General features: G+C 42.0%; 1 protein-coding gene across 1 annotated transcript in view; it reads right to left on the bottom strand.

Moving 5' to 3' along the window:
* LOC108578691 overlaps nt 1-15,630 on the bottom strand; it is a 181,251-nt gene that overhangs the window by 26,442 nt on the left and 139,179 nt on the right. Inside the window, 2 exon segments of the mRNA XM_017942069.1 lie at nt 1-2; nt 5-286. The exon segment at nt 1-2 is cut by the window's left edge and continues 678 nt beyond it. Of these exon segments, the coding sequence (XP_017797558.1) occupies nt 1-2; nt 5-286 (284 nt within the window).

Below are 15,630 nucleotides of genomic sequence, written 5' to 3' on the forward strand. Positions count from 1 at the left end.
TTCGGCTGAGGCTTGCTTATTTGTTCGGGTACCTTGAACAGGTCGCCGTAGTAATAGGGTGATGGATGACGGACCGGTTGATTAGACTCGGTGGGTGATTGATCGGCGAGATGCACCAGGGCTACACAGTCCACCGCAGGCCCTTCGGCGGAGTTTAACTCTTTCTCTCTGTCTACCGATGGAGCACGGATCGAGGAGGACGCGTACAGACTGTTCTTGCGCGTTCTGATGTCCACACGGTGGCCGTCTTCGTCATCCTCACAGGAAGAGCCTGAAGCTGATGGATCTGGAACAAATATGAAATACACATCTCGATGAGCGTGATTTACATACACGGTGATAAAGAGTAATATAGTCTATATATGGGATTCGGTACAAGCTTAAGAATCCTATTAATCTTTCCGCGGTGGATAACAAGCTTCATCCGAGTCTCATAAAACGCTCAGAGAGACGAAGACAGAGACGGTTGCGAGGTTGCGTGGCGCGAATGTACAAGGAGGAAACACCCTATCCTGTTTCCATCGAGATGAAAACGCCGAAACGACGTGAAATTTTCATAATCGTTCCGTTATAAGAGCATCGGCTACTCTCGTCCTAGAGAGCAGGAGAACGCTTATGGGGAGAACGAAATTGCCGTGAAATGGCAGGGCCCGTTCTCCTTAAAAATCACTTCCTCGGCCCACGAGATATTACCGTAATGGTTTCTGGCCGGCTGACACGGATGTTCTCGTCCTCCTCGTTTTTTCCGTGCACTTTCACTCGTTTCAACGTCACTTCTAGAAGATTACGATCGTGTCACGAGCATCCTTAGGTTGAACACGCAGATCGAGCAACGTCTCGAATAGAGGAGAAATTATACGGACACCCGGTACGTTAGACGGGCAACCTGAACACACAGTACAGACGGAAGGACTGAAGATAATGGGAGCATTATGCTCGGCCGGAGGGCTCTACCGAAATCCTTCCTCCTCGCTGGGGTGGTAAGTGCAAGAGGCACACCATAAACTACGCCAGAAGCTGTTTCTGACAGGAGCCCGCGTTCCTCGATCTAGCGAAAAACTTTTCGAATGGAGGCAAAAAATTATTATCGGGATCCCTGTCTGATCTCTTGTGCGGCTGCCTCGTTGAACATCTCTCGAGGGCCCTAATGCGATACGAACCTTAGAGGATGAATTAACAGAGGAGTGCAAGAGAAATTCGATTAACCACCGTCTTCTCTCTATTTCTCTCCTTTTTTTCCCCCGCGTGTGTAACCTGGCGAGAGAAGATTGTTACCGCTAGGTAATTTAAAAGGATTTCCTTTAAATCGCGGTAACGCGATGCACGAGTGCTGTGTAAATAGAATTTGTAATCGTAGTAACGGTAGAAAGAAGAAAGGACGATGTATGACGTTCTTTTCAGCGAAAAATGGTCGACCTCTTTAGGTGCTTTGTCTGTATTGGAACTTTGGTCAGGTTGATTTGATGTTGAAGTATTGAGTTTGAAAATGTGTCGAGTTAATCGTGTTCTTTTTTTGTGACAATGTTGGAGTGATGTTAATACAGTGTGTTAAGAAATGATAGGTTCACCTACATTTATTGTCCTAACTTATGAACAAATGTATGAATCGATCTGAAATTTCCAGGACGCTAAGCTCTTATATTAATAAAATTCTCTGTTAAATATTATTTAGAAGCATTAAGAAATGATAGGTTCACTTTATAGGTTCACATTAAAATTTTTTATCAAAGCAAAAATGAAAACTAATATTTAATAGGCCTTCCGCCACTTTTAATTAAGAAATAGATCCGTTCTGGCGTAGATTTTACAAGATCCATAAGTTGCCGGTCCGTAACGCAATTGCAAGCGTTTATAATTGCCGTTTTGAGTTGTTATATAACTTAACAAATAACATAACTTAACACTTATTACAATAACGTAACGCTATAATATCTCAATGTTTTATTCGTGGGAGGTCAATCACTGTTTGCTTTGTTTACGACCAGATGTTAAATATAAAATATGAAAATAATGACGGTGTTAAGTAGCAAAGTGCACAGTGAATATACTCCAACAAAAAAATATATGATATAGTAAGCTTTTATACATTAACCCATCTCTTAACCACCCTCTTAGCAAGTGAGCTTAATATCCTGAAAATTTCAGATCGATTCATACATTTGTTCATGAGTTACAACCACAAGTATAACTGAACCTATCATTTCCTAACACACTGTATTAAATTTGACATTATACGAGCACGATTTATAGGTCTACTTTGAAGAACATAGAAAGTCGGTTCGAATGAAAAATGTCTGATCAATGATACAGTAATATGAATATCTATTATAAAATATAAGAGACTGTCACAGGAACTGTTAGATTTTCCTATGACAAATTTTAACAACGTGATAGCTCGACAAAAATTCTCACGGAAGCGATGCTAATATTTGAAACGAACTCTGTGCAAGCGTGATTTATAACTTTAATAATAACAGGACGCGGAAACGTTAATATATGAGATTCCTGAGAGCGAAAAACGTACGAATTCGCGTTGAGCAGCACGGTGAATCAACTTATTACCTATTTCCAGGCAGTTTCATTATCACGAGGCCGGTGAAACTTCGTCCTCCCCATTCGAATTTAAAAGGCCGCGCCCAAATGGCGAAACGAGAAATGAGAAATTAATTCCTGAACAATGAATTCGGGAAATTATAACACGCTTGGCCCCTTTCACCAAATTACAAACGTGGTCTCGCGCTATTTCTTTTCATCTCTCATCTCGACTTTGTAACTCGTTCGAGCTCTGCTACTCTCCGAACAATTGAACGCAAGAAGATTCAATCGAATGATTCGTAAGTAAGAAAAATCCTTGTTACAGAATTTCGTGTTATTTTAATTATAAACATCTTTATCTATATCTTTGTTTAATCCTCGACAGGTATGTCAGTCGCCCGACCCTTAGATTTCTTAGCATGTAGTTCTATTGTACATACTTTTCGCCTTCGCTCGTTTCGTAGCAGCGGCAATTTTATGACTTCTTTCAATCTAAGAACTTGCTTTCACCTTTCATTGCCCTGTTTTCGACTTAGAATCTTCGCCCCTTTTTTAACTTGTACATTTTTGCATTCATATGGTCACCAGAGCCGAAGCGCGTCTTAACGTTATTGTCTGCTACGGTGATTGTTCGAGGCACTCGGAATTCCCGCGTGCGTCACTCAAGAGTACGCTTGGTACCTGAGAGTGACCTACGGTCTGGGGGGTGGCATTTTCGTGTAGTTTTTCCCACCTGTGATTTTAACCAATAGTTTTCGCCAGCCACCCTTCCTCACCACTATCGAAAAATGTACTCAACCTATCCGAGGACCTCACCCCCGCGATGCGTCCTCGCACGGAGGTGTCGCGGGATCTTTCGCGGAAGGGAACGACAGAAGTCATCTGACCACGCCAAGAGTCGCTCCTTTTAGATTCCTCGCACGGAGGTGTCGCGGGACCTTTCGCGGAAGGGAACGACAGAAGTCATCTGACCACACCAAGAGTCGCTCCTTTTAGAAGTTTAGACCATCAGCAATAGTTGTTTTCTCCTCCTAATCACGGAGGTGGTCCTTCGAAGACGAACCTATTAGATTTAGTCTGCACACCATGTACTAAATTCGACAAAGCTCGAAAGTTGGTTGCAACTACCACGAGCACATCATAACAATCTTATTTAAATTACACATTTTTGGGTAGCATGATAATAGAGATTTCATTAAATTAGTAAAAATTGGACGTGAATGTTTACGTTAAATTATTTTAAGTATCAGAAAGTGTAAATGTGTGAAATATTGAAATTTAGTAATGTGGTAGTTTAAATGAGGTTCGAAGTGTATGAAGGCATACGTATTCGCGAACTCAAGGAACGTCATCAAGCTTGAACCACCGAATCACCTTGCAGACCGTAACCGTTCGATATGTATGGCGAATTGATGCATTGTTGAAATGGCGCACGCCCAAAACATCCATCATGTTTCCGTGTCAACGACGTTAACGTCGTGTTGCATGCACCATGCACAAAAAAAAACGGCGACAGCGTTCTGGGATTTTCGCAATGTCGACGGGAGCACTGCAGGTGAACCGCTATCGATGTTTAGATATTTAAAAATAAAAAACGTAATAGAATAACCGGAGAGTCGATGAATCTTTCACTACGCTTGCAGTATTTCTAAAAAAAAATGGACGTCGATAAAATACAGATGTAACCTATGGGAAATATTCCAGTTATTTTTGAAATTCCTCTCTGAAATTACTAATTAAATGGAACAAATTTGCAAATTAATTTGTGGAGAGAATCGAGCCAAAAAGAATATTCCAATTACTTTAAAAAACATTCCATGAAATCACTAACTAAAAAAGCAAAATTTCCAAATTAATTTGAAAACAGAATTGTATCGAAAAAAAAATATTCCAATTGTTTTTCAAAATCTTCTCTGAAATCACTAACTAAACAGAGAAACTTTCCAAATTGATTTGCAAACAGAACTGTACAAAACAAATTATTTCCAAGCAGACAAAATATGTCTGCGTTAATTTTCACTGTCAGCCACAGAACGTGTAAAAATTTTCGTTTCAACATCGCATAATAAGTCTGAAAGTAATAAAACCGTCGACGAACGGTACGAGGCCGAAAGATAAAAGAAATTTTTTTAATATCTGTTAAACACGTGCGTTTTTCTAATAGCTACGAAACACGCAGTACGATGCATATTGAAACAGAACAGCGACTCTTTATATTGGAAGAAAATTGCCGCGTGACGCTCAACGTTTACGAGCCGGGGCAACGTTTCCTCCGACGAAGGAGATATGAATAAGAAACGCAATATCGAGTCAGTGTGTACAGTTAGCGCGCGGTATGCCTGAAAAAATGATATTAAAGCAATATGACTGAAGGAGAACGGTCTGAGAAAGTGTGGAACAAAAATGAAAGCCGTCGAATCGAAGGTACGTCAAGGGGCAACATGAATATGCATCCGCAGCTGCTTCTCTCGGCCGTTTTACAAGACAGTGGATCAAATCTGAAGAGAAATAAACGTATTAAGGAAACCACCTGGTCGCGTAGCTTGATTGCTTCCGAAACGAGAAATCGATATTCGCCAGGCGTATCAAGCTTGAAGAAGGAAATTAAACTTGAACCGACGATGTTTTCATTAAGATGTTTCTCCCACCGACTCAGATACAAATTAAGCGGTGTTGTAATTGTTTTACGAATAACGAGCGAGAAAGCGCGAGGGTTCGGTGAAAGGTTCTTTGTTTATGGAACAGAGGAGGAAGCTGAGATTGTTTCTGACACGGTGATAAGAAGTGGGAAAAGTGATTCCTTGGAGTCGGTTTATACGAGGAAAATGTTGATAAGAATATTGAAGGTATTGTTTGAAATATGATGAAAGTTCGAAATTGGATGGAGAAATAAAGTCTGTTTGTTTCAGATTTAATTATCGATAAGAGGTTAGTTGGTTATTTTAATAGAAATTTGAAAAAAGAAAATTGCTTACTGTTTCAGTTACAGGCTAGGAAATTTAAAGGTTGTAGATGGTATACGCTGAATCTGTCGTTCGGAGGTCACCATTACCATATCTTGCGATTCAGCTTTTATCGATACCAATAATTGCAGTCGAAACTGAATTCACCGAAGAACAATGGAGATGAGTATCGCGTTTTCTTTGAATAGGTTGTAATCGGAACAGGGCACCGATAATTGTTAATCACAGATATCAATTCAGACACTGTTAATAGCAGATTAATCTGTATTCACACCTGCGGTTCAGAAATCGTTGACCTGAACTACTTGACACACGCTGCTGTATAATCGTTGACACAAACTACTTGCTATTCACTGCTGTTCTATCATCGATATACACTACTTAGCTGTCTACAAACTATAGTATACTGTCATTTCTCGTTAACACGAAAACTTATGCTCTAAAAAATTAATAATATCTTCCACACAGATGTTTAATTTAATATTCAAGGTTAGATCAAGACCACAATGAAAATGTCCAATACAAGGGAATTGTTGCGTCGTGCGCTTCGAACAAGCGGTATGCTCGAGAGTGGTGGCGCAGGATTGTCGGTGGTTCTTGGTGTGAAGTCGTGGTGACTTAGAGTTTACACGTACTTTAATATGTTGTAAGGCTTTATGTTGAAGAGTGACAATTTTAGATGGAGTGTGTTCGTTACGTGCTACTTGTCTATTTCCCCCTTTTTGATCTGTCTTTCTGCCGCGTTGGTGCGCTTATTTATAAATGGATGTACAAGGTGGTGGTTTCCGCCAATGAGGACGGGTCTACCCTCTTGGACGGTCCTCCCTGGCCCGCGAGCATGCCGCCCACCCTGGAATTTCCAAGTTGGCAGGGTGGTGGTATGTCGCGATGGCGGGGGAATGAGGCCCAAGGGTAGCCCGCTCGTAACGGGACTTTGGGCGGTCAGAGAGACGCGAGAGGTATTATGACATGTCAATGTCTATTGAATGTTCACGAGTGCCATAAAACGCTTCCTGGGCTGTGTGGCCAATTTGAAAGAAAAATTAATTAACGCGAAGAAGAAAAGGGGCGCATTCAAAAATAGCGTAAACAGGCGTCCATGTCATAAACCCAATCCCTAACAGGAATTAAGTCGCAAAAATTCCTTTTTTTCTTCTTTTTTTTTTTTTTATTTATTTAGTCGTCGATTCACGTCTCCGCTCAACAACGCGTTAATACTCAAGGCTAGATGAAGTCTACAATAAAAATATCCAACCCGAACAAATTAAATCGCAAAAATTATATTTTTTTTTAAATTTATTTAATCGTCGATTCACGTCTGCCGTGAACAACGCGTTAATACTCAAGGCTAGACGAATTCGACAATAAAAATATCCAATCCGAGCGAATTGAACGGGAAAAATATTTATTTAAAAGCGGCGTACATCATCGGAAGTTCGTTTGAAGTCTCTCAAAGCGCGATTAGCAGCGTCGCACGTGCACGATTTTCAATCATCCCCCCAGCGGATCAGCGCAACTCGTTCGAGCGGGTCCGCCGAAGGACGCACACGCGGAGGGACACGCACACGCACACACACGCGCACACATCGTATCCTGGCGTAAGGCCAAATTGCACCGATATTGATTACCGATCGATAATCAGATTTACGCGGTATCCGCGAGCCGTAGGAAGGGACGCGCGAGGCACGAGAAGTAACAGTGTGAGTCGTTGTGAATGACCGAATGAGTTATGAAGTAAACGAGCAACCATCGGTGGTGCTGTCCAGGCGGCTGATATATCGCGCGAATAGGTGGACGCGTGCTGGTAGCCAGAGAAAACCTGCGGATAACGCGGGTACGTGAGCTGCTCGCGTGAGTACTTATCCAGTGATATATCGCGCACATGAACACGGTGTGCGTAAACACGTGAGAGGGACTAAGGCGCGCGTGCTACCAGCTGAGTTATTGAGTGCTGTGTAGTAACGGGTGGATTGAAGTTAGCGGACGCGGTGTACTGGTTTCCTCGAAACTCGAACTCTGTTATTTCAGGGTAAATCCTTAACCCTTTCGCGACGAACGGTCGTTACAGTGGTCACTAAACTAATCCTGTGCACGAATCGTCTGCGAGACAGTATTATTTAACGCGCGTTTAAGTAAATTTTAATAAAAATGTTTTATATTATTTACGGTAGAAATATAGAAACATTGTTTTCTTTACTGACAATAAGAAGTGTTTTAAATGAGTTTTAGTAAAAAAAATATAAAATTTAAATAGATAATTGAATTTCGTGTGCGTCAACTTTTGCTTTCCCGATTTAACTAATTTTTACAAAAACGATGCAAGCAAACTCTGCATCAATTCAGCGCAATCTCTGTGCACCGTATAATAGACAATCACGTGTCAGCTTCACTGTCGCGAAAGAGTTACAGATGTTTAGCGCGTCGACAGATAGAAATACTAAGCACACGACTCAAAAACAAATCCACAGAGCAATTCAAGCTATTCTATTCTTAAATACATATAAGACGCTCCCGTAAAAAATTCTTCCATCGATCAAAACGCAACTACACTCCCTATCATCTCCAACAACGTCGTACGCACGAAACCGTGAATGCACACCGGCCAATAGTTGCGTAACCCAGGTGAACGCATAGTAACTCAGAATTCACGCGGGTGAATCGATAACAGCGACGAGGAAAAGCGTCCGTGAATGAATCAGCGCGGTTCCACAATGAACGGAATATGAATATACGCGTGGAGTGACGAAGCAACCGCTCGTAGGGACCGAGCAACGCAGAAATAGTCTGTACACGCGAACATTTAGGGTTCGTGATGCACTCGAAGGGTGTACTGTCTACCCTTAATGAATCTATTAGTACCGGCGAGCGACGACCCCTGGACAGGAGGCAATCGCCACAGATAACGTCCAGCGCGTGCACGCTATGTTTGCACACACATTCCCGGATAAGTAAACGAAATATTCAGCTGGTTATTCGCGAGAACGAAACGCTTCTAGCGGAGATAGCTACGGAGAAAAGGACCTCCTAGCGTGGATGCTGCAACTAGAACGAATCGATTAAACTGGAGGGTTAATGGCGTTAGAGGTAGTCGTGTGCATCTTCAGCTGGTTAGCGAAACGCTTCTAGCGGAGATAGCTACGGAGAAAAGGACCTTCTAGCGTGGATGCTGCAACTAGAACGAATCGATTAAACTGGAGGGTTAATGGCGTTAGAGGTAGCAATTTCTGACGAGGCAGAGTCAAGGTCGGCGCGGAGATTAATGCCTCGTACCTACTTGTCGCGATGGCGTATCGGAATTCGTTTATCGAGTCTGTTGCAACGATTGCCTGTTTAGAATTCTACAGTAGTCGATTTAGCTGATTGCTAGCCGAGATACCGCGCCACGGCTGATTGTTTTGTACGGCTTAACGAGATTGTACCGGTGTCCGTTAATTGCTGAGATAACAAGTAGCTAGTTAGAATATGACATGATTGCGGTTAACGTGGAACGAGTCGTTTTACGACAAATATCATCATTGAAAGATTTCATAGCTATTTTATCATTTGATGCGTCATGCGCTTCGAACAAGCGGTATGTTCGAGAGTGGTGGCGCAGGATTGTCGCTGGTTCGTGGTGCGGGTTGTTTGCTGGTATGAAGTCGTGGTGTGGTGAGGTTGCACGTATTTTATTATGTTCAAGAAAAAGACTTTATTTTGAAGAGTGGTAGTTTCTGTGGTGTTTGTCTATTTTCCCTTTTTGATCCGATGTGCGCCGCGTTGGTGCGCTTATTTATAAATGGGTGTACAAGGTGGTGGTTTCCGCCAATGAGGACGGGTCTACCCTCTTGGACGGTCCTCCCTGGCCCGCGAGCATGCCGCCCACCCTGGAATTTCCAAGTTGGCTGCGGGTTGTTTGCTCGTATGAAGTCGTGGTGTGGTGAGGTTGCACGTATTTTATTATGTTCAAGAAAAAGACTTTATTTTGAAAAGTGGTAATTTCTGTGGTGTTTGCCTATTTTCCCTTTTTGATCCGATGTGCGCCACGTTGGTGCGCTTATTTATAAATGGGTGTACGGGTACAAGGTGGTGGTTTCCGCCAATGAGGACGGGTCTACCCTCTTGGACGGTCCTCCCTGGCCCGCGAGCATGCCGCCCACCCTGGAATTTCCAAGTTGGCAGGGTGGTGGTATGTCGCGATGGCGGGGGAATGAGGCCCAAGGGTAGCCCGCTCGTAACGGGACTTTGGGCGGTCAGGGAGACGCGAGAGGTATTATGACATATCTATGTCTATTGAATGTTCACAAGTGGGCACCGGGAAGGTGTATGACCAGCAGAAAATTTATTTTTCTGCAGTCATAAAACGCTTCCTGGGCTTCGTGGCCAATTTGAAAGAAAAATTAATTAACGCGAAGAAGAAAAGGGGCGCATTGAAAAATAGCGTAAACAGGCGTCCATGTTATAAACCCAATCCCTAACATCATTTTCGAAGCTTTCGGTGGAAAATCATAATTTACCGATAAATATCGAAGCGTTATTATGGTAACATCTTAGATCTTGATCTAGGGAACAAGCTTTCTACTAGCCATAATATTTGCTCGTTCAAGGAAAATAACTTCTTCCCTTCGCGTTTTCTCGTGTTACTAAAAACAACGGAGACACTTGAGCCCCTAATATTATGAGACCCTCTCTGTATTCAAACATGAAACATAACCTATCCAAACCGTAGTAGATATTATTGAATTCCTGTTATTATAGCACACTTCATGTCTGTCCCTCCAAAATTTCTCATTCAAATTTTTACGATAGAAAGGTGTTTAATACACTGCTCCTAACAACGAATCCTAACGCATGTAAGCAGGTTCACTAAACCTCTCCAGGGAACGTACAAGCCGTGCAGAACGATAATCCCGGAATAAAATGTCCGGGATTTCATCAGTCCTATAAAAAACCTACGAACTGTCACTTATACAATCTTCCTTTGCCGCGGCGCGATTCGGCAAAGGGGGCGAGGGCAATGACGAGAGAAATTCCGGCGAAAGCTTTATAAAAGACCGAGTCTCATCGTCCTTGGAGCCACTTCACTCTGCTTTTTATTAGATATTGTCCTCGTAACATAACCGGGGTGGGCTTGGTTTCTATGGAATATGTGGGTCGTAGGATTGTATCGTCCTCGGAAGGAGAAGAAGAAAGAAAAAAAAGGAGGAGGTTGGGGTCGAAGGGAACCATGGTGCGCCATGAGGAAGACCTTAAACGAAATCACCAGCCACCTCCTCTCTTCGCGTCGTGATCCTCGGGGCTTCTTAAAAGGCGAGAAAAGATTGCTCGGCCTGCAGCGGCAGTACGATGAAACGAAAGCCAATCTCGGTTATCGGTTCCGGTATAGGAGAATTCATGGTTACGGCCACGGAATTGGACGAATCTCGCGGCTGAAATATGTCAGCCGCGGCCAGGGGTCATCGAACGATCGGGTTAACTCGTCCAACTGGTCTAATAGGTCTGGATACGCGTAAGGCTTCCTCGATACGGCACTGTTCGTTCTTCTAATTGTTCGTTTCACCCTTTGTATAGGCTGCTGCTCTTCTTTACTTCGAACGCAAGTGATATTTATAGTGCTACAAAGCTTTAATCGTGTTTGTTGCAGGCGTAAGCTTCGAGTTGTACGGGATTCGCGTGGTGAAAGTGAAGAACAGGAAGAACGCGTATCTTCAATTTGTAAAATTTTAATTTGACTCAATATTGGAGGTAAGAAATAGAAACATCAATATCTTCGATAATTTGTGACGAAAGTACGGGATTCGCGAGATAAGAATGAAGAACAGGAAGAACGCGTATCTTCAAATTGTAAAATTTTCATTTGACTCAATATCGGAGGTAAGAAATAAAAATTTTCGATAAAGGTACATCGCGTACTTTACAATATAAAATTAGAAGTGAAACGAGCTTTCTGAAGGTTCTCAGTTTACAAGAGGAAAAGAAAAGAAGAAAGTGAAACTTGTTCCTAGAATGTACAATTCCAATAAGCATCGAGGGAAGGCGATTTAAAAAAGAAAAACTTTCTCTCGATACGAGCGATATCGATTCCATTAAGGTTTCTTTGAAGAGTCGAATTACGGGTCCCTTTAATGCGCTTTTTCTTTTTTTTAAAGCAGAAAGTAGCTACTAACGAGCCAAGGTTACGAAGACAAATACGAGGGTGGGCACAAAGAAAAAATGAATTAAGCTACAGAGTAAGAGGTTTACTTTGAAAGCAAGTCATCCCTCGGTTCCGGTCTGCACAGAGAACACGTTCGAATATCCTGTCGCAGGATGATTGAAGCTTTCCCTGATTACAGAGATATCATGACTCTTTGACCGTGACACCCCTATTACAATCTATCTTGATTACCATTTCGATCAAAGGTAACAGTACACTCGACGATACGAAATTTATAAGTAAGTTTATCAGTTTTTTTTTTTTAAGAGAATCTAACACGAAGCAGGAACTTTCAGCACTTTCATCACAGAGTTGCCTCCTCTGTCACTAATAAAGAAACCTTGACCAATTCTATCCTGCTCACACGACGCCAATTGTATTGGACATAAATACTCCCCTAACTCGATAATAGTCAGATTTTTATAACGAATTTAACCTGGAATTTATCTCGACGAAATCACGATCCTGTTTCGCGAGTCAATTTCGATCTTGTGGGCAAACTTTATCTTACAAAAATTCGCCTAAAATGCAAATTAACCCTCGTACGTCGAATGCAGGGTTATTTTGACTCGACAGCGATCAAGTCAGGCGGCTTAGATTACGTTTGGTACAGGAAATACACCTATTTTACGTATCAAATGTAAATAAACGAGAAAAATATAAAATATATACAGCTGAAAGTATACATATTTATACATAATTCCTTCTTGAAATCCGTGTACGATAGAAATTTTGCTATGGGTCAAAATGACCCTGCATTCGTCAACCGGGTCCGTCTAAAACCGTTCGCCTTCCGAGGGTTAATCAGTTTCCAAGTGTAACAGCGACAATTCAACACCGAAGCTTATTGATCGTGTATTTTAAAAAGTTGCGGAATGTAAAATCACACTTTTTTAACAGAATAAAAACGAAATGAAAATCTTGTTTCTTCGTTCTCGTCGTTTTCTCGGGTCACTCATCGTCGTCGTCTCGCGCGATTCCGCGTCGAACGATCCCGAGACGGCGGCTGGGCGGTAAATTTGAAAAGGTGCAAAAAGGAGAGCGACGCCTTTGAGCGTTTTGAGTGGCAATTACTCGCTCTGTCCTCGAATTACTTACTCCAGTAATTTTATTCTGTCGTCGGTCCTTCTCCGCAGTCCATCGTCGTCCCTTTTTCGCTCCCCTTCCGGCTTATCCTTCAGAGGCTCACGATGCCGGAAATTATCTTAAAATGCCATCCCGGCGCGCTCCTCAAAAGAGAGAACATCTTACGCAGTTTTCAGTTGAGGACACGTCAATACGCGGAGGAGGACGCGATGCCGAAAGTTCGCGCTGAAGAAAGGGATTTTCCTTTCCTTTTTTCTTTCTTCTTCTTTTTTTTTTTTTGTAAGAAACCGACCAACTTCTGTCCTTTGTGCTCGTCTTCCCTCTCGACGCGGGAGAATTCCAAGGAGGAAACAGGTACACGTCGACGTAGCACGCGCTTGAAAGAACTACGTTCCTTGTAGTCGAGTTGGAAAAGTACACCAGCGGATAAATACAATACGTATCCGTTTTGTCGCGAACATTATTCAAAGAGTTTTCTTTTCACGCAAGAATTAACGTTGCACGAGTTTCTCTCTTTTGACTAGGAATTTCTTAACAGGCGTTTAATTCTTCACTCTAGACAGCTTTGCAGCTCTGCAGATTTCGTGTCCACTTTTATAAGAAATACTACACTAAAACTTGGAGAGAATTGTGAAATCTGTGGTAGGTGATATCGAGTGCACACTGGTCAATACACAAAAAAACCATTTTCGTTAACAAAAATGTTGGAACTTCTGTTCGACTGTACACTTAAGGTCTATGGGTCAAAAAAGACCCAAAGGTCTGATTTGTTACCAATATGCCATACGAATAAACTTTGAATATAATATTAAGGGAACATAATATTGATAACAACAAGAATTATTAAAAAAATAAAAAGGCGATGGGTCAAAAAAGACCCGTCGACCGTACTAGAATTAAAGATGTCATTAACTAGATACTCCCAGATAATTCATGCATTCATAGAAGTTTTAAATTTATTTCCTGCAAATTTGATGCTAAATTGTCACCATTCAATAAATGTTTTCACTCTCACGATTGATAAATTGCTCAAGTAATACTGCAAACAGTATATCTTCTTGCACATGTTTGGCTATTAGCTCATTTTATTACCAACATATTTCTACACTTTCTTTACGAGAGACGATATCAGACGCATCTGTACTTCTACACGTAAACGTACAACTACAAAATCCTCTTTATTCTCCGTATCAACCGAACATCTTCGAATTACGAACGTATCCAACGACGACTTATTGACAGATATCCCCTCCACCCTAAAAACCTGCTGCACAACCCAGCAGAATCCGTTCACGAAGAAAGTAACATCGTCTTCAGTTCCAACAAGTTCGCCAGCAGCAAGCTTCCAATAGATTTCCATCGACGAATGCCTGGTCGTTGCATGAGCGGGCACCAATGTCCAAGTTTAATCCTCGAATTTCCAGGCTGCTTCTCCACGCGCGAAGAGACACCGGTAGAGCTTTGCTTCGCGGGGGAAACTTTCTCCGTCGGTTCCCAAATGTCCAAATCCAATATCGCGGCTACACGCTGTGGCTAAATTGAACGCTGGATCTAATTTAACTCGATCCAAACAGGCCCCTATCGATTGCACACACACGTAGCCCCGACACACCTGAGGATTCTCCGTGGAGAAGAAAAAAAAAAAAGGGAAGAAAAATAAAATAAAGTAAAAGGGTGTTCGGGTGCTGTAAACTCGATTATGGCTCGTTCCGAAAATCATTTTCACCCCCGGAGCCACCCTTCCTATGTATCTGTGGAAGGGCGAGAGAGGCACGAATGGCCAGCGGCGGCGTTTAGTTCGATTGATTCTAGCGGGAATAAAATCAATGTTTGGCCCATTGCAAAAGGGTTTCGCGACAGACGGGCGCGGGGAGGTGTTCGCGAATGGTGTCGGAGCTGTCGCTGGCAGTGATAGCGGCGAGCACGGATTATCCGCTTCCCTGTTTGGTAGACATTGCTCAATTGAAATCTACATCGGTGGTCACACATGAGCACGATCTCGTTCGTGCAGCAGGAAGGGTGGGATCGGTTGATTCGTCAAGGGCGAGTATTTCCGAGAATTCAGCACTGTCTCTGATTTTCTTCGATTCTCCCTTCGTTCGCTTTTCGGGGAACCGGCCGACAGGTTTACTTTCGTTTTCGAATTTAATCTTACGCCGACAGGTGTGCATGCTCGATGGATGGCTAGCTTTTGTTGGCTCAGCGTGAATGGAATGATTGTTCTCGGTGTGTGTGTGTAGTATCGTTCATAAATATTCGGGTGTTTTCACGTTATCTGGGAAACGTGAAATATGTAATATTTCGAGTGAAATTTTTCAAGCTGATTTTTACCACTTTTTTATCATTTTCTATGGGTATCGTATAATGTTAATTATGAATGATCAAGATAAGTAAAAATGTAATAAATAAACCTAGAAAATAGGTATTACAGAGATATTTGGGAGTGAAGTGCCTGCAAATGTTTTCAAGGAGTGATTGGTTATAGTTAGGATCTTCAGGCGATTGAAATTATATTTTTAGCCACTCTTTAGAAATTTCTCTAAATTTTGTGAAGTGTGAGTCACTGATTAGACGCAAAAAATGCTAAAGCGATGCAGGTCAAAGTGAACTTTGCTTCACTTTAAGTTCAGCTTGATCACAGTTGCGGCGAGAAGAAAGAAATGAACGTGAGCGAAGTTTATTTAATTAGACAAATAGCAACTAGAATAAATAGGACTCGTCCATAGAAATACTTGCGTAACGATTAAATCTACGGACAAACTTCTATTTAGAACATTGCGACTTATTGATTATATTTGTCGAAACGAACGAGTACAGTATTTCTAATTCAAATTACAGTTACCATTTGATAGATTATTTATTAAATAATAATAG

Source organism: Habropoda laboriosa, unplaced genomic scaffold (genome assembly GCF_001263275.1).
Source record: "Habropoda laboriosa isolate 0110345459 unplaced genomic scaffold, ASM126327v1 scaffold28, whole genome shotgun sequence".
In the NCBI taxonomy this organism is placed as follows: Eukaryota; Metazoa; Arthropoda; class Insecta; order Hymenoptera; family Apidae; genus Habropoda; species Habropoda laboriosa.